Source organism: Mustela erminea, chromosome 18 (assembly GCF_009829155.1).
Source record: "Mustela erminea isolate mMusErm1 chromosome 18, mMusErm1.Pri, whole genome shotgun sequence".
NCBI classification, from domain to species: domain Eukaryota; kingdom Metazoa; phylum Chordata; class Mammalia; order Carnivora; family Mustelidae; genus Mustela; species Mustela erminea.
Window position 1 is genome coordinate 42662062 of NC_045631.1, and position 19476 is coordinate 42681537.

Genomic DNA, 19476 nt, shown 5'->3' on the forward strand with positions numbered 1-19476 from the left:
GTTTTTTCCACAGACTGTACCATACATTTTACTACCAGCTTTTTGGCTTATGGTCTAGAATAGAGGCTGTCAAAGCAGCCAGTGGGCTAGCCATATGTTTTTATAAATAAAGTTTTATAGGAACCTAGCTATACCTATTACATAGTGTCTGTGGCTGCTTTTGTGCAGACTTGAGAGGAAAACTGTATGGCCTGGAAGCCTAAAATATTTATTATATGACCCTTTAAGAAAATTTCCTGATCTCTGATCTTAAAATAATACCTTTCAAGTTTTTTGCCATAGAATGCTATTTTTAAATGGAAGCTTAAGTCTGATGTGTAAAAATAGATGAAAAAACGGTTCTTGTCACTGGGTGACAAATGGGGAGATCCAGAAACTGATGACTTGACCTCTAATCTCTTCTTGGACACTGTAGTACCTTCATGGAACCTTAAATGTTCCCCTGAAGTAGAGTTTTCAACATAGGATTTTTAAGAAGGTACTTTTCAAAAAGAGATAACCACTCCAGCATGCTTTCCAAAACACTATTCGGATGGAAAAATAAATGCTTCGGGCACCTGGGTGACTCAGTTGGTTAAGGGACTGCCTTCAGCTCAGGTCATGATCCTGGAGTCCTGGGATCAAGTCCCACATCGGGCTCCCTGCTCAGCAAGGAGTCTGCTTCTCCTTCTGACCTTCTCCACTCTCATGCTCTCTCTCTCAAGTAAATACATAAAATCTTTTTTTTTTTTTTTTTTTTTAAAGAAAGAAAAATAAACAATTATAGGCTATAACTTTAAGTTTGGGTTGTGGTAGTCTGGGATTGACTTTTTTTGAAAAGTTGAGATTACAATCCATAACTGGGGTCATAACATAAAAACCTGTTCAATAGAAAAGTAGTAACCCAGTTAATGAGAACATCTCACCTAATAAAGCGCTATCCTAAACCTATTGTATTTTTGATAATAAAACCATTCCTGATTAACATACTGAACAAAAAACAGGATGACTGTTAACACTGTCATTAGATTTGATAAAATAAAGGTAAATCCTAATATTTTCAGCATAAATCATCGTATCCCTTCTGTTTAGATGTCTTTGAGTTTTCATTTGGGAAAGGAGAATCACACAGTATGTTTTAATTTTATAATGTGTCTTCTCAGATGGCAGTTAAGCAGGGAAACCAACTCCAGATGCAAGTCCATGAAGGCTCCCGTGCCGACGAAGCCCCGGCGCCAGCAGTACCAGAAAAACGGCCCGTCATGAGGGCAGGGAAGAAGCCACTTGCATATTATTCATCACTGGTGAGGGTCTTAGGATCAGACATGAAGACCCCAGAGGAGCCTGCAGCACAGGTATGCAGGGAATGGACCTGTCTGCAGTTTTCCTAGCCTTGTGTCTCTTGGTGGTGTAACATTTGAACTGTCCCTCGGAGATTGGGCAGTTACTGTGCCCATCTCTGCCTGACTTTTGGAAACGGGTAACTAGTCCTGGAGAAAGGGGCGGGAGGGTGATATAGAGACTTTGTTTTCTGTTTATACTTTTTCGTGTTCTTTATTGGGGTTTTTTGACCATTCATTTATATTATTTGACAAAAGAAACCTCAGAGTACTACATTTTGGGAAATTTATTTTAAACAAGGGCGCCTGGCTGGCTCAGTTGGTAGAAGATGCAACTCTTGATCTCAGGGTTGTGAGTTCAAGCCCCATATTGGGTATAGAAATTACTTTAAAAAAAAAAAAAAGTCCTTTTTGAAAAAAAAATCTTAGGGGAAAAAAGCAGCGTCCAAGATCTTGGGTTGTATTTCCTTGCAGCAGTTTCCACTTGCTCCACGTGATGCAGACCAGCCTCAAGACAAGCCCCCAGACTGGTTCACAAGCTACCTGGAGACAGTGAGTGTTCTCTCTGGTATGGGTTTTAGCAGCCATTGGAGTGTGGGAGAAAGCTGAACCCAGAGGTCTGCTGCCTCTGATGCAGGGGAATGAAGAGGGATAGCTAATCATTTCCAGACTGGAGCAGTTCCAGTCCAGAAACCTCCTCACTTCTACAGGGATGTATCAGAAAAAGAGGGAGCCTAATTCTAAGTTGAGGGAAAGGGACAAGTCTCTGTGCTTGAGAAGGAAGAGGTTAAAATTTACTCATCAAAATGATTTCTTGGTATCCCCTTTGAACCAGTGTACCTGTGGAAAGAGTAGACGTTTTGCTACATTTCTGTCCATTTGTTCAGTAGCTACTAGCTGTTTATGATGTTCTTATACCAGAGACAGGGAGGTGTCTGGTCTGTTTTGGCATCTTCAGGTTTTTTCCCAGTGTTGGAACTGAGGTTTTTTTCCCTATTTTCTGCTCTGTATTCTAGTTCAGAGAACAAGTGGTTAAAGAAACGGTTGAGAAACTTGAACAGAAATTACACGAGAAGCTAGTCCTCCAGAACCCATCCCTGGGTTCCTGTCCATCAGAAGTCTCAATGCCCATTTCAGAGGAAACACTGTTTTTGCCAGAAAACCAGTTCAACTGGCACATTGCTTGCAACAGCTGCCAAAGGAGTATCGTTGGTGTGCGCTACCAGTGCAGGTGAGCCATCCCTTCAGAGCAGAGAGCTTTTAGAAGACACCTGAACAGGGCTTCCTGGCATCCTGGAGTGGTATCGGGAAACTGGGCATACGTACCTCTGATGGTGCGCTTAGCAGCTCTAGACTGGAAACAAGCTGTTCATCCTCCATGAGAAATACTCTTGAAAGGGTAACCGTTCAGACTGTTGATGTGTTCAGATACACACTTGAACTAACAGAGGCAAAGTTATGTTCCCCCAAAACAAAATTATATCTGCAGGAATTATCTCCCTGTTGTTCCACATGCGTTCCTATCTTGCTTGCTCCCGTAGATTTTCCTTTGAAATGGATACATGTTAAGTGATGTTGCCTTCATTTTATTAATAAGAAACTTGAGACAGGGCATGGCCAGGTGACAGGCTCTGGTTACCACCTCACTGGTAGAACAGCCAGTATGGAAGTCGGTCTCCTCTCTCATTGCCTCTGGTACTTCCCATGCTTTTCACCACAGCCTGTGCCCATCTTACAACATCTGTGAAGATTGTGAATCGGGGCCGTACGCGCATGACTCCAACCACATCCTGCTGAAGTTGCGGAGACCTGTGGTGGGTTCCTCTGAAGCCTTCTCTCATCCGAGGTTCCCCGCCCCTCGTCTCCCTGCTGCTCTGGAACAAGCCAGGTAAAGCCATAAGTATATGGGAGCCTTGTTCTCGGAAGGGCATCTTGGTTGTGGTGTTGGGGCACGAATTACAGGACCTCAGACAGTCTCCATAGTTCCTGCGCGTTTCCAGTTAGTGTGTGACAACGGGGACCGTGAGCTGAAGCTAATGAGACAGAAATGAGAACTGTAGGAAGACTTTAAGCTAGAAGCTGGCACTGATGGAGGCTACAATGGGCCCAAATAAGCTTCAAGATTGTTTATGAGGTTTTTTTTTAAACTTTTCATTTGTTACCTCACAGGCTCCAGAAACAGGTCGACAAAAATTTTCTTAAGGCAGAAAAGCAAAGGTTGCGAGCTGAGAAGAAACAGCGAAAGGCAGAGGTCAAGGAACTCAAAAAGCAGCTTAAGCTCCACAGGAAGATTCATCTGTGGAGTTCCATCCACGGACTGCAGAGCCCCAGGTCCCCTTTGGGCCGACCCGAGAGCCTGCTGCAGTCACACACTCTGATGTAAGTGCGGGGCCAGGGTGGGCACCAGAGCTGGCGATCCAGCCAGCCAAAACCGGGTCATTAACCAGGTTTTCTCATACTTACCGGCAGTTCCTAACACCCAAACTGTTCCAGCTTCCATCTTAGTGGCACCGGGTGGCTCAGACAAGTTAAGCACCCAGCTTTGTCTCAGGTCATGATCTCTGGGTCTTGAGATCAAGCCCCGAGTCAGACCTCCGAGCTCAGTGGGGGTCTGATGAAATTTCTCTCTCCCTCTCTGCATACTTGCTAGCATGCACACTATCTCTCTGCCTCTCACTCAGATAAATCTTAATAATAATTAGGGGTGCCTGGGTAGCCCAGTTGTGAAGTGTCTGCCTTTGGCTTAGGTCATGATCCTAGAATCCTGGGATCAAGCCCTTCATTGGGCTCCCTATTTGCTGGGGAGCCTGTTTCTCCCTCTCCTGCTCTGCCTACTTGTGTTCCCTCTCTCGCTGTCTCTCTCTTTCTGTCACATAGATGAATAAAAATCTCTAATTTAAAAAAGAAAAGGAGGGGCACCTGGGTGGCTCAGTGGGTTAAAGCCTCTGCCTTCGGCTCAGGTCATGATCCCAGGGTCCTGGGATCGAGCCCCGCATCGGGCTGTCTGCTTCGCGGAGAGCCTGCTTCCTCCTCTCTCTCTCTCTGCCTGCCTCTCTGCCTACTTGTGATCTCTGTCTGTCAAATAAATAAATAAAATCTTTAAAAAAAAAATAAAAATAAAAAATAAAAAAGAAAAGGAGGGCGCCTGGGTGGCTCAGTGGGTTAAAGCCTCTGCCTTCAGCTCAGGTCATGATCTCAGAGTCCTGGGATCGAGCCCCGCATCGGGCTCTCTGCTCAGTGGGGAGCCTGCTTCCCCTCCCCTCTGCCTGCCTCTCTGTCTACTTATGAGCTGTCTCTGTCAAATAAATAAATAAAATCTTTTAAAAAAAGAAAAAAGAAAAGGAATTAAAACTTCCCATTCTCTTGTCCCAGCATTCTTAAAGGGTGGTTTGTAGTCATTGTTGACAGAGCAGCCAGTAAGGTTCCAGACTGGCTGGTAGGACCTCTCTTAAGTGGAGGCAGTTGGGATTTGAAGAGCCTGAGTCTGTAGTTCTTATATTTATGGATGCTTATCCTCACCATGGCTCTTCATTTCAGGAGTAAGATTTTATTTTTAACTAACCTTCACACCCAACATAGGGCCCAAATTTACAACCCAGAGATCAGGAGTCGCCAGCCAGGTACTCCAAATCTGTCTTGTTTTTTATTTTTACTTACTAAGATTTATTTGTTTATGGGGCGCCTCAGTGGCTCAGTCAGTTAAGCGTCTGACTTTAACTCAGGTCATGATCTTGGGGTCCTGGGATGGAGCCCCCTGTCGGGCTTTGTGCTCAGTGTGGTGTCTGTTTCTCCCTCTCCATCTGCCTCCCCCCCATCCACCCACTCATGCATTCTTGCACACTGTTTCTCTCTCATAAACAAAATTGATTTTTATTTGTTTATTTGAGAGAGAGAGTGTGGGGGTGGGGTGGAGGGAGAGAATCTCCAGCAGACTCCACACTGAGCATAGAGCTCAGCGCGGGGCTCGATCCCACAACCCTGAGATGACCTAAGCTGAAATCAGGAGTTGGACGCCCAACCAGCTGAGTCACTCAGGAACCCCTCTGTCTTGTTCTTTCAAAAATGTTATTAGTAGGGGCGCCTGGGTGGCTCAGTTGGTTAAGCAACTGCCTTCGGCTCAGGTCACGGTCCCGGAGTCCCGGGATCGAGTCCCGCATCGGGCTCCCAACTCCATGGGGAGTCTACTTCTCTCTCTGACCTTTTCGCCTCTCATGCTCTCTCTCAAATAAATAAATAAAATCTTTAAAAAAAAAAAAACTGTTATTAGTGTTTTTTTTTTAAGATTTTTAAGTAGTCTGTACCCCCAATGTCGGACTCAAACTTAACTCCTAGATAAAGAGTCACGTGCTCCACTGACTGAGCTGCCCAGGTGCCTCCTGTTAGTACTTTTTTTTAAATTTTTTTTAAGATTTTATTTATTTATTTGACAGAGATCACAAGTAGGCAGAGAGGCAGGCAGAGAGAGAGGGGAAAGCAGGCTCCTTGCCGGGCAGAGAGCCCGATGTGGGGCTTGATCCCAGGACTTTGAGATCATGACCTGAGCCGAAGGCAGAGTCTTAAACCACTGAGCCACCCAGGTGCCCCCTGTTAGTATTATTTTTGAGGCAAATGCATTAGTACGGTAAGAGTCACTCTCAGGGACGCCTGGATGGCTGAGTTAAGCATTTGCCTTCCGCTCAGGTCATGATCCCAGAGTCCTGGGATAGAGTCCCACATCAGGCTCTATGCTCAGCAGGGAGCCTGCTTCTCCCTCTGCCTCTTCTGCCTGCCGCTCTCTGTGCTTCTGCTTGCTTGCGCTCTCTGACAAAAAACAAATAATCTTTAAAAAAAAAAAAAAAGTTACTCTCAGCCTCTTGAATCATGTGTTAGATATTCAGAAGCCGTTGTACCCAACACATGTGACTATCTGAATTTTCTGTTCAGGCTCCCTTTGCAGCCATGTGCCCCAGTTATGCCGACCCTCAGTGCAGCATTTGTGGATGAGAATTTGCCCGATGGGACTCACCTTCAGCCAGGAACCAAGTTTATCAAGCACTGGAGGATGAAAAATACAGGAAATGTCAAGTGGAGTGGAGACACAAAGGTATTTTTTTCCCCCACAGACTGAAGCTGGGGTGACCTAAAGTGACAGTGCTCAGCTGACAAGCTTGCTTTCTCTTGTCCCTGTTCTTTTCAGCTCAAGTTCATGTGGGGAAACCTAACTTTGGCTTCTACAGAAAAGAAGGACGTTTTGGTTCCCTGCCTGAAGGCCGGCCATGTGGGGGTTGTGTCTGTGGAGTTCATCGCCCCAGCCTTGGAGGGAACGTACACTTCCCATTGGCGTCTTTCTCACAAAGGACAGCAGTTCGGGCCTCGGGTCTGGTGCAGTATCATAGTGGATCCTTTCCCCTCCACAGAGGGCCCTGAAAACATTGAAAAGGGCATGATTGGCTCAAGCAAAGCTGATGAGCTCACCTGCCAGCAAGAGGTGAGCGCTGGAAGGGGAGACTAACGCTGCAGCAGCCTGCGCAGACTGGCCGCTCCTCCCCCTCACACCAGTGTGCTTGTCCTGGGCCCATTCCTCAGGCTTTGCTGGCATGTCCTTAGGATCTTGGTGCAGGCATCCCTCAGTGCTTTTTTATCTCTTCATAGTGATGTTTGGCCAGCCTCTCTGCTATCTGTGGGAAGACAGGCCTGCTTGGCCTGTTGAACGGCAAGACCGATGGCTTTGCTCCTTAACGATCACCTCTCCTAAACTTTCCATGCCTGTGTTCCCTAAATGCTAATGAAGTCTTGCCCTTGTTTTCAGTTGGTATAGTTTTTTGTTTGTTTGTTTGTTTTTTGTTTTTAAGATACTTCCCTTTATTAGTGGGGCACTGTCCCCCTTCCCCACCCACCCCCAGATGGTAGAGTACAGTTTTTAGAGCATTTTACTGCTTAGATTCAGTTAACCAAAGTTAATGTCATCCTTTTGACAGTAGTTACTATGGTTACTCTAACTTGTTATTAAAGGAAGCTGGGTGAAGGGGGTAATAAGTGAACACTCTGGGGTTTTTTGCAACTTATCTGTAAGTCTAAAATGATCTGGAAACAAGTTGATTTTTTTTTTTTTTTTAAGATTTTATTTATTTATTTATTTGAGAGACAATGAGTGAGAGGGAGCATGAGAGAGGAGAAGGTCAGAGGGAGAAGCAGACTTCCCGAGGAGCTGGGAGCCCGATGCGGGACTCAATCCTGGAAGTCTGGGATCATGACCTGAGCTGAAGGCAGTTGGTCAACCAACTGAGCCACCCAGGCGCCCCAGATCTGGAAACAAGTTTTAAAACACATAGACGTGCAGCAGTGTTTCGATATTTAGGGAGGCAGCTGTCAGTTGACCTTTTGTTCATTTGAGTGCCTAAAACCCTTTGTCCCGATGGTTTTTCTGTATAGGAGACTTTTCTTCTGGCTAAAGAAGAAATTCAGCTTGATGAAACAACTAAGCAGACCAAAGGGACAGGAACCTCCATTCCACAGAAGACAAAAAATGTTGCTAATGAGAGGGAGCTCTACATCCCATCCGTGGACCTTCTGACTGCCCAGGTGGAAGACTGAGCACTTTGGGGAGCTAGGGACAGAAGGCAGTGGGGAGTCCTTACCCTGTTGACGAGAAGGTGGTATAGGCACAGACGGTGCTCAGAGAGTCAGAGATCTGCCTGCCCACAGTAGCAAGGAAGATCAGTAGTGGAAGCAGATCTCTAAATGTTTCTTCTCTGCATCGGAAACTCACTCTTGGGCTTCCCCACAGCTTCCCTTTAGTTGCCTCTGCGTTTCTGCTTTTCGGGTTCACTTTCACCCCCACTGCCTTTTCTTTCTTTCCTGCCACTTCGTTATTTGGACATCTAGTTCCCGCTTCACTCTTCTTGATTTCACCTGATTGAGGGGAGGCATGAATTTGAACAGAGTCCAGGAAGGTGTGGAGCTGTGTGGCCTGCAAGTGCCCTCGAGACAAAACCTGGCTCCAGCATCCGCTGCAAATCGCCTAATGTTGCCCTTTTTGTCCTCAGGACCTGCTGTCCTTTGAGCTGTTGGATATAAACATTGTCCAAGAGTTGGAGAGAGTGCCCCACAATACTCCCGTGGGTAAGAATGTCATTCCACCCAGGTCATTCATTTTATTAATAAGACAACAAAAGTGTCACACCCTAGACCCTGGTAGTGAGAACTTTCTTCTGAGGAACTGCATGGCAAAGATTTCTCCTACAGTGTGACATTAAAACTACACCCGTGGGTCCATTTTCCTCCTTTTCCCTATTGTCTGTCAGAGTCAACAATACATGTTTGTGCAAGGCTTCTGTGCCGTAAAGGGACCCTTGAGAAGCCTGGCTGGCTCGTTCATATTGCTCTTGGTCTTGGGGTTGTGAGTTTGAGCCTCATGTTCGTGTAGGGCTTACTTAAAATCTTTGAAAGCAGGGGGATGGGGGTCCTTCTCCGTTTTTCTCTAAATGTTTATCCTTTATGTTCCTGGTTCTGTGTCTTAGCCATGGTTTCTCAGGCCAGACGACTGTGATCCTTCTTGCATTCATTGATCTGAGGTACTTGCACACCTCATGGTCTGGAGGAATTCTTTATAACAGGCCTTGAAGCCTACCTAGGTTTACTTCAGCCCTGCAGGAGGCAAGAAGCGTGTGAGCTATTGCTTCTAGACACTGACCGTTAATGATGTGTTGCTTTTTTTTTTTTTTTTTTTTTTTTTGGTTGATGGTTCTTCTTTTTTCATTCTCCAGATATGACCCCCTGCATGTCTCCTCTGCCGCATGACAATCCTTTAATAGAGAAGCCAGGCTTGGGGCAGATACAGGAAGAGAGCGAAGGGGCGGGATTTAAAGTGCTTCCTGGTAAGGGGTTCATTATTTGTCTGATGTTTGCGTTGTCCCCTCCTGTATTACACCATACTCCTTCCTATACTTACATTAGCATGTTCTTGGGTTATCTGTAGCCTCTCCATTTTCTGAAGTCTCCTCACCTTCCCATGGGCCTGATAGCGGCTGTTCGTGGCTTGGAATTCTCACGGGTATGTGGCTTCAGGAAGCCCCTCAACAGCAACAGGCAGGGTTCATGTCTTTCAGATTCCACAGCCTCAGTGAAGAGGAAGGCTCAGAACAGTGCCTCAGTGGAAGAAGCAGAAGTTGACCTGAGTGGGACCCAATTCGTGTGTGAGACCGTAATCCGATCGCTTACCTTGGACGCTGCCCCGGATCACAACCCACCTTGCAGACAGAAATCTGTGCACAGTGAGTGTCCCTGAGGTCCCCCAGCTACCAGGGCAGTGTGTGAATTGTGACTGCCGGACCTGAGGGGGAAAAAGGGCTCCTCTTACTGAGAGTGGCGGTTGGTGGTTTCTTCTTTTCCTTTTTTTTTTTTAAGATTTTATTTATTTATTTGACAGAAATCACAAGTAGGCAGAGAGAGGGAGATGCAGGCTCCCTCCTGAGCAGAGAGCCCGATGCGGGGCTCAGTCCCAGAACCCTGAGATCATGACCTGAGCGGAAGGCAGAGGCTTAACCCTCTGAGCCACCCAGGCGCCCCTGGTGGTTTCTTTAGACCCCACATACTCTACTTGACTCTTTTAGATTTTTATTTTATTTTTATTTTTATTTTTTTATTTTTTTTATTTTTTGAGAGAAACACAGCGAGAGAGGGAACACAAGCAGGGGCAGTGGGAGAGGGAGAAGCAGAGAGCCCGTTGCAGGGCTCGATCCCAGAACCCTGGGATCATGACCTGAGCCGAAGGCAGAGGTTTAACGACTGAGCCACCCAGGCTTCCCTACCCGACTCTTAATTACAGCCTCGTATGCAAGGCAGCCACCATAGCCCCTTTTCACCCTTTCTCGGGGGCAGAATTACAGCTGCATGACTCAGAGGCACAGCAGCACCTTAGCATCCAGCTGCCTGGAGTCTACACTGAGGAGTCTTCCTATAAGCTGACCAAGCTCTTAAGCAGACACCTCCACTAGCAGCTGAGTTGTGTCCTTTCTCCAGTGACACAGTCTAGGAAATAGTGGGCAGAAGCAGGAGTACCAATTAATTTCCCAAGGTTAAATCCTGCTGTAATCAGTTTGCTTTGTAACAGAAACTTGTAGATACTGGATAGGTAGCGACCATACTATGTATTTCAAGAACTATCCAAAACTTCAAATTCTCGTGCATCAAAATAATACGGAAAAATTTCTTTTGTTTATTATAATGAAATTTGGCCTGTGCTTTTTTTTTTTTTTTAAGATTTTTATTTATTTATTTGACAGACAGAGATCACAAGTAGGCAGAGAGACAGGCAGAGAGAGAGAGAGAGGAGGAAGCAGGCTCCCTGCCTAGCAGAGAGCCCCATGTGGGGCTCCATCCCAGGATACTGGGATCATGACCCAAGCCAAAGGCAGAGGCTTTAACCCGCTGAGCCACCCAGGTGTCCCTGGCCTATGCTTTTAAATACAGTTTGTCTCACTCTTGTTTTCAAGATACACACTCATTTCCCCGTCCACCCCACAGACTTAGGTACAAATGCATAACAAAAAATGTTTGTAGTAGTTATCTCTGATAGAATTATAGGTTTTTTTTTTTCTCCTCATCCTTGTTTTCCCAGTTTTCTGCCATGACTGTTCATTACTTAGCAGAGGAAAGTAGGCATATGCAGTACTTACCACCTGACATTTTCTGTTGCTGTAGCACCATTAGCTAATATATCAGTTTTGATTTGTCTTTAAGATTCATGGTACTCGGGGCGCCTGGGTGGCTCAGTGGGTTAAGCCGCTGCCTTCGGCTCGGGTCATGATCTCAGGGTCCTGGGATCGAGCCCCACATCAGGCTCTCTGCTCAGCGGGGAGCCTGCTTCCCCTCTCTCTCTGCCTGCCTCTCCGACTACTTGTGATTTCTCTCTGTCAAATAAATAAATAAAATCTTTAAAAAAAAAAAAAAAAAGATTCATGGTACTCAGGGGGCGCCTGGGTGGCTTAGTCGTTAAGCATCTGCCTTCGGCTCAGGTCATGATCTCAGGGTCCTGGGATCCAGCCCCGTGTCATGCTCCCTACTCTGCGGGAAGCCTGATTCTCCCTCTCCCGTTCCCCCTGCTTGTGTTGCCTCTCTCGTTGTGTGTCTCTGTCAAATAAATAAATAAAATCTTTAAAGAAAAAAAATTCATGGCACTTCTCAGAAGCCTTGGTGTTTCTCTTTACCTCATGAGCTTCAGTTCTTCTGGCTTTGCCTGGGCTTCAGACTTAGAATGTGGCCATTGGTGGTTCTAGAGGCAGCCCTTTCCCTCTGGGCATCCCCCTCCTCTGGCTCAAGGCCTTATCAGGTAAGGGTAGCACTGGGAGCTGCTTTTAGCTTATAGCTTAAAATGAACTGCTTCCATCCTTCAGTGAAATTTGCCTCCCCTGAAGAAGGACCACTTGGAGATGAGCAGGAGGAGACTGTCCATAGCGCCAAAGAAGCTGTTGTGGAGGAGGAGGACGACGAGGAGGAGGAAGAGGAGGACGAGCTCAAAGATGAAGTTCAGAGTCAGTCCTCTACTTCTTCAGAGGATTACATCATCATCCTGCCTGAGTGCTTTGACACCAGTCGCCCCCTGGGTGACTCCATGTACAGCTCTGCGCTCTCACAGCCGGGCCTGGAGCGAGGGGCTGAAGGCGAACCTGGGGTTGAGGCGGGGGAGAGACTCACTGGAGGAGAGAACCAGCTGCAGGAGCAGAGCATCAGTGACATCCTCATGACCTCACAGACTCTGGATACAGTGCCCCTCACGCCAGAGGTGGTGGGGCCTCCGCCCCAGCTGTCCAGGTACCATCCGCACCCCCCTCAGCCAGGCTCTTATTCACAAGTGGAATAGGGAGGAAACAGCTCCATCTCAAAACCTGTTTTGTTGTTGTTGTTGTTGTTTGTTGTTGTTTGTTGTTGTTTGTGAGCACGGGAGGAGACTTTTTCCCATAGGAAAGTCTGAATTTAGATGAATAAAAGTTGTATTTCCCAGAATTTGTGGATTCTGAATTTAAAGCTGTGCTTGTTTTTAATTATCTGAGCGTAGTCTGTCTACTTCTGTTTTGATCATTGAGAGCCAGTTTCTTGTTTGGTTTGGTTTTTTGCTTTTGCTGCCAAAACCCAGGGTCGAAGAGAGCCAGCGACAAATGTCGCTGAACGCCCCTTGCTCTTTTGATGCATGGGTAAAGACACCAAAATTCATTCTTTTTTTTTTTTTTTTTTTTTTTTTAAAGATTTTATTTATTTATTTGACAGGCAGAGATTACAAGTAGGCCAAGAGACAGGCAGAGAGAGAGAGGAGGAAGCAGGCTCCCAACTGAGCAGAGAGCCCGACATGGGGCTCGATCCCAGGACCCTGGGATCATGACCTGAGCCGAAGGCAGAGGCTTTAACCCACTGAGCCACCCAGGCGCCCCCCAAAATTCATTCTTATGTTAACCCAAAGTACAGGAGAAAGCTTAACGTACTATGAAAAAAATATATTCTAAAACCGGAGAACAGTTATTTTTCATCATCTGATCCATGTGTGTCACTGTTCTCTCACGGTATGGCAGAGGATGGAGCCTTGACTAGGATTTAGACCACTCCCTCGGGCAGCTAGACATTGCCCTTTAGCAGGACCATTTAATGGAGCAGGGAGTGACCTGACTCAAGCCGGGCTTTCTAGTTTGAGTGTGGCTAAGGAGGAGAACCACAGGTAGAATGAGCCCTTCCTGCCTGATCCCTGCATTCAGACATGAGGTCTGGGTCAGAAAAGGGAAGCCTTTGTAGAGAATCCGCCACAGCTGTGCTATGTGTCCTGTGTCTCCAGCGTTCCCACAGGTGCCTTTTCCACTGACTTTCGATATTGTCTTTCTGAAAGGAGCCCTCCTTGTACACAGCTGGATGGTTCCCCAGGATTGGATTTACCAGTTACCATACCAGAAGTTTCTTCAGTCCCCGATCAGATCAGAGGAGGTAACGACCAGAGCCTGAGCTTCATGTCTTTTTCTGTGCTCCTTTCTGATGAAACCAGGCATAAATAGGCACTCTGTCTTCCTGATTCGTGGCATTATTCAGAAACCTGCCCATCTTTTTTCTGTGGCCCTCCCTCACATTCTTTTCTGTCCTCTAGCTTCGTATTTATTAAGTGAGACCTCACAGAGGCAGGCATTGTGCTGCAGTGGCAAGAACCCAGGGTTTGGAGCTAGACCAGTCTAGGTTCCAGGCCCAGCTCCCCCTTTCCTCACTATGTGACCTTGAAGCGGTTCAGCACAGTCATAAAACCTGTGGGGCTGTTTTTTTTAGCACCTTGAAGTTGTTAGTAGACCTTCAAAGTCACTTCCCACTCTTAATTAAAAAAAAAAAAAAACTAAAAGTACTTAAAAACTAATAAATAAATTGGTGTGATAGCTTTATGGACTTAGTTTTTTGGAGTCAATGAACAGTTACCTTGCACTGCATTCTGGGCAGTTCCTCCTTATCACTTAAAACCATCTGCAAAATTTCCCAAATATTTTAAATAAATAAAAGCTGTGATCAGATTGCTGCTAGCCTCTCCAAAACTCGCCCCACTATGAGTTAAGAAACACTAGGCACTTGTGGATGCCACATCTAACCAATAGCTCTTTTGCTTTTAGAGCCCAGAGGCTCATCAGGACTTGTAAACAGCAGACAGAAGAGCTCTGACCACTCAAGGTAACTGGACCTTGCGCAGCCTCTTCTTCAGAAGCAGGTGGATATATATATATGCTAGTATTGCTTCTGCTTGCACAAGCTTCTCAAACCGTGTGCCTCCAGAGGGCAGAGAAGGAGAGCCATCATTACTTCTTGTTCTTCCTTCTCCTGAAGCTTGTGAACAACACTGAACAGAGGGCTACAGTTACGTTTTAAGAGTGTTCACATTCCAGCGGTACCTGGCTGGCTTAGCCAGTATAGCGTATGACTCTTGATCTCAGGGTTGTGAGCTCGGCCCCACATTGGGTGTAGAGATAACTTGAAAAATAAAATCTTAAAAAAAAAAAGTTCGCAGTCCAGACCAGTACTCTCAAATTTACCTCACCTTAGTACCAAAGAAGGCAGGAAGGCCAAGCCCACTGTGCGTCTTTGTAGTAGTTTCTTAAACATGCCTGCCTCTCTGCTTCCAATCATCTCAGATCCCTGGCAAGGTGGATTCCTCCCTACAGTGTCCAGAAAATCACATTTCCTTTGGAGGTATGTCCTCTGAGACGATAATTAAGCAGACAGACTGCTAAATACCCTTTTTTTGCCCTTGACCACCTAATAGTCAGTTGGGACAGAAAGCCAGTGTTCTACAGAAAGAGGAGTGTCTTTTCTGCATGCCCTTTAACCTTGCAGTAGAGCTGGACTCTACATCAAACCAAGGTTTTAGCCATAAAACTAATAGGAAAATGATCACATTCTCTTTTTTACATCTGACTTTTTTCCTCAGGGAAATCCATTTTCTTTCAAGGATTAGAGCCCAGATTAGCTTGTAGGAAGCTAATGGTTTGTGTTTCTTAGGGAGATAATTTGGTTTTCCTCCCCAGGCACCACCACCATGGGAGCAGCATTGCCGGAGGACTCGTGAAGGGGGCTTTGTCTGTTGCTGCTTCTGCATACAAGGCCTTGTTTGCTGGGCCACCAGTCACTGCCCAGGTCAGTGTATGTTTCCTTTTCTTCGACCGAAGCCAAATCACTGGGAAAATGATGCTCCCTGCCTGGGCTGGAAAGTAGTATGGCATTCTGGCACTTTCTAGCTATAGGACTTTAACCAGGTTACTTAAGGGAAGAAAGGAAAAAGACCTAATGTTTGTTGAGGACCTGTTACAAGTGGGGAACTCTTGCAAGTACGTGCTACAAGGTGAGGAAGACACCAACCAGTCCTTGCCCAAAAGACAGTGGGACACAAGTAAGGTACATAGTTAGTGTAAGATCCTGCGCCAGTGTACTTGGGTGGAACACCTTGGCCACCCCTGCTGTGGGCCCCTCTGTGCGGCCAAAGAAGGCTTCCTGGTAGATGGCGCCCGAGCTGAGTTCTTAAGGACAAAATAAGTATGTGCCAGGAAAGGGGAATAGAAAGAGCATTGTGACAGAGACTAGCCAGTAAAAAGAGTTGGAAACGTGAGCCGGCAAGGTGTATTTGGGCTAGGAAGAGTAAGAAGAGAAAAGCCCAATTTATGTAGGTGGGGGTGCTGTGTTGAGTGGTTTAGGTGTTACTAAGACTTCTGGTGGGGGGAGGGGCAGTGAATGGGCCTTGGGAAAATGATTAACATCAGATTTGTGCCTAGTAAGGTAATTCCATTACCATGTGGAGGTTGGGGGAGCCCTAAAGAAATCCATTTGAGAACCCATGTGTAGATGGAAAAGAAGGGTAGAAGAGAAAGAGAAATGGCAGAACTTGGGAGAACATGATTAAGAGGCTAGAAAGAAGTCAAGGAGGAATCCTGAGTTTCTGGCTTTGGGCAGATAGTATCATTCACTAAGAGGGGATATCCAAGAAGAAGGATATATTTGGGCAGGAGGAGAAGAAAATTAGGTCCATTTTGGATGATGTGGAGTTGGAGGCACATTACCCACAGTGCAGCTGGGCATGTCCCTGTGGCTCAGAGGAGTGATTTGGCCTGGTGGTCAAGTCCCCTGTATACACATTCCAGCAGAAACCACCTGATTCAGTGAGAGTTTCCCAGAAGAAAGGGTATAAAAGCAAGATGGAGCCTTTAAGAATCCAAGAAAGAGGGGCTCCTGCGTGGCTCAGTTGTTAAGCATCTGCCTTCGGCTCAGGTCATGATCCCAGGGTCCTGGGATCGAGCCCTGCATCTACTCCTGCTCCGCCAGAAGCCTGCTTCTCCCTCTCCCACTCCTCCGCTTGTGCTCCCTCTCTCACTGTGTCTCTCTCTGTCAAATAAATAAGATCTTTAAAAAAAAAAAAAAAATCCAGAAAAGAAGGGCCCAGGGGCCTGAGAAGTAGGAGGAAAATGTGCTGGATGGAGCTCAGGGAAGGGAACTTGAATGGGGAGGAAGGGCTAGAGCCCCCAGAGAACAGGGAGCAGGTGGAGAGGCCTTGGAGTATGCCTCACTCTCCAATAGCTGGAGCACAGAGGGAAAGAGCGAAAGCTGGGCCGCAGAAGGCAGAGCGAGATTGGTGTTTCTACACTTGGCCGAGCCAGTAGCAAAGGAGGTTAACAGTCAAGAGGTGATACACAGAAGGAGATTTCTGAGGTGATGAGAAATCACAAAATAGCAAGCAAAAGGATGTGTGGAGGGACGATTCTGGAAAGGAGGATGATAGTTTATTCTGAAATAAGAGGGAAGAAGGGAACAGTGGAGTTAGGTATAGAGAGAAATGCCAGAGACTGTGTTGAATATGTATACACACTCTTGTCCTAATCCTCTCAACAACCCTTCCAAACGAGGTATTTTGTATCTGTTTCCTACACAAGAGAATTAATTGGTAGGATGGTAAGTAATTGGTAAGAGAGTAATCCAGGAAGGAAATCTTGCCGTTTGCAGCATCGTGGTTGGAGCTAGAGGGTATATTATGCCAAGCGAAGAAAGTCAGAGAAAGACAAATACCATATGATTTCATTCATATGTGGAATTTAAGAAACAAAACAGAGGAGCATAGGGGAAGGGAAGGAAAACTAAAATAGGACGAAAATTGGGGCGCCTGGGTGGCTCAGTGGGTTAAGCCGCTGCCTTCGGCTCAGGTCATGATCTCAGGGTCCTGGGATCGAGTCCCGCGTCGGGCTCTCTGCTCAGCAGGGAGCCTGCTTCCTTCTCTCTCTCTCTGCCTGCCTCTCAGTGTACTTGTAATTTCTCTCTGTCAAATAAATAAATAAAATCTTTAAAAAAAAATAAAATAAAATAAAATAGGACGAAAACAGAGAAGGAGACAAACTATAAGAGACTCTTAACTCTAGGGAACAAACTGAGGGTTGATGGAGGGGAGGGGCGGGGCTGGGGTAACTGGGTGACGGGCACTAAGGAGGGCACGTGATGGAATGAGCAGTGGGTGTGATATGCAACTGATGAATCGCTGAACTCTACCCCTGAAACTAGTAATACACTATCTCTTAATTAAAAAAAAAAAAATGGTAATCCAAAGTGGTGGGATTTAGGAAGGTTATGTGTCCATGACAGGGCTTGGCTTAAAGAGGGAGGTAAAGGAGTGTTAGCGCCCTCTTTCGTGGATTGCTTCTGTTCTTTAAAAAGGGGGGGGGGGTGATGCCAAGAAGGTCGCCCAAGATGTCATTTCACAAATAGTTTCTTGTTTAGCCCCTTTGCGTAGCTGACCCCGCTCTCCCAGTGACGTCTCTGCCCCTGCCTCCACTGGCCCCATCAGCACAGTTAGCTCTGTCTTCACAGTGTTTCCAGTACTTTCTTACATCTTTTCCTTTATCGGGCCAAAGGGCAGTTCCTGAGTTGCCCAGTTCTGGGTACAAACACGGGGAATCCAGAGGGGGGCCTTCCCAGCCCTCCCTCAGGTGGTGCGCGCGATGGTGGCAGGTGGACAGGAGTGGCCCCACCCTTGCGTTGAATTCCCTAATATTTTAAACAGATCTTGGAAAGATTGGTATGATTTACAAGATAGTAACAATTGACAAGGCACATACGTGATACCGAAAACATTGTTCTGCTTTTCTGGACTCTATACAGCCAATAGTTTCTGAAGATCAGACAGCAGCCCTGATGGCCCATCTCTTCGAAATGGGATTCTGTGACCGGCAGCTGAACCTCAGGCTGCTGAAGAAACACAATTACAACATCCTGCAGGTTGTGACGGAACTGCTTCAGGTCAACAACAATGACTGGTACAGCCACCGCTACTGAGGAGGGCCCTCGTATTAAATCATTAGCCTGCTGCTCAGAGATTATCTTTATTCTGTCCTTGGAGGCATAGGGGAGAAAGCCCTGGCTTATTTTTTAATCTGATGAATCTATAGAGCCCATTATTGAATTATCAAGACAGTACCTGCATTACAGTATTTTGGGGAGCAAATCAAAGACCAGAACTGAAGCAGAGACATCAGATGAATTGAAGGAAAACGGTTTTTCAGTTGATTTGTATAAAGCTCCGGTCTCCATTGTAGTGCATCTGAAGAGCATAACTTGAACTTCCTATAGAACCGTTTTTCTTTCTGCTTGTATCAAAGTTGAGTATTTTCCTTTGGTTAAATGTGGGTGTTTCTATGGGGATATCTGTTGTCAGTTTTTAAAAGAAATTAACCTAACCTCGGAAGTTGTTTTCAAGAATTCTTAACAATTTTTCTAGCCCACCCCAAGCCTCGTATCTGTGTGGTATTGAAATGACACCCAGAGCCCCAGAGAAATCTTGTTACTCCAGCTTGTTCAAGGGCAAAGTCAATTCCCTGCAAGACTTAGTGATCAGCACTGTTGTTTTCTAGAGACCCCACTGGTACATTCAGGAATATCACCTTGTGGGTCCCCGCACTTCAGTGAGAGGAGGAGGGAGTGTGCTCGTTAACCCACCAGCACCTGTTAGCAGTGTTTACTGTAGTCATTTTGCATACACTTTTCTTTATTTAAGGGAACAAATTTAAGTAGATAGTGTGAAATATTTTGCTAATACTGTAGCGAAGGGAAAAACTTTTATTAAAAGGAAAAAAAATAACGGTTACCTTTTTTTCTTAAGGTCAAGGTAGATGTTACAGTTGAAAGGTGGAAAGTGAAAGGCAGGCTTGGAGCTCTATGTAGTAAAGTCAGTTGAGGGGCAGGCAAATAGGAAATGCTAATGGCTTCTTGAATGTTTGAAATCTGCTCAAGGGTATCAGCCTGAATGAGCCTAGCACAGGGGAGACTGTTTTGCAAATCTTGGAAGGGAACAGACTGAAAAATTTTTGAGTTAACCCCAGAAGGAACGGGAAAGCTTGCTGCCAGGGCCCCAGGTCCTCATTCTGTTTACAGAAAGGAGTCTTGGGTACAATGGGTGAAGGAAAAGGTAACAACAACAACAACAACAACAAAAAACACTAAAAGCTATTATTCATGAAAATGACTTCCAGAAAAAGAAGACTCTTAACCCTCCCAAAAGGGGGAAGGATAGTAAACTAGTATTATTTAACCTGGTTGGTATTTATAATGAATGATGATGTTAATTAATCATTAGTCATCATGATGTTTATTTACAGTATACTTCTTGACCGCTATTAAATAAACCAAGATTCAT

At 45.9% G+C, this 19476-nt stretch overlaps 1 protein-coding gene across 3 annotated transcripts in view; it reads left to right on the forward strand.

The window, feature by feature from the left end:
* NBR1 (NBR1 autophagy cargo receptor) overlaps positions 1-19267 on the forward strand; it is a 31992-nt gene extending 12725 nt beyond the window's left edge. For 2 of the 3 annotated variants that reach the window (XM_032322968.1, XM_032322967.1), the window contains exons 6-21: positions 1143-1334; positions 1794-1871; positions 2336-2550; positions 3040-3207; positions 3489-3698; positions 6243-6402; positions 6496-6786; positions 7731-7880; positions 8345-8420; positions 9065-9175; positions 9407-9571; positions 11693-12110; positions 13171-13265; positions 13928-13985; positions 14837-14945; positions 17946-19267. In XM_032322968.1, the coding sequence (XP_032178859.1) occupies positions 1143-1334; positions 1794-1871; positions 2336-2550; positions 3040-3207; positions 3489-3698; positions 6243-6402; positions 6496-6786; positions 7731-7880; positions 8345-8420; positions 9065-9175; positions 9407-9571; positions 11693-12110; positions 13171-13265; positions 13928-13985; positions 14837-14945; positions 17946-18119 (2670 nt within the window). In that variant the 3' untranslated portion in view covers positions 18120-19267. The remainder of the gene's footprint in view (positions 1-1142; positions 1335-1793; positions 1872-2335; positions 2551-3039; positions 3208-3488; positions 3699-6242; positions 6403-6495; positions 6787-7730; positions 7881-8344; positions 8421-9064; positions 9176-9406; positions 9572-11692; positions 12111-13170; positions 13266-13927; positions 13986-14836; positions 14946-17945) is intronic. The other variant, XM_032322969.1, reaches the window with a different exon arrangement.
* The last annotated feature ends 209 nt before the right edge of the window (positions 19268-19476 follow it).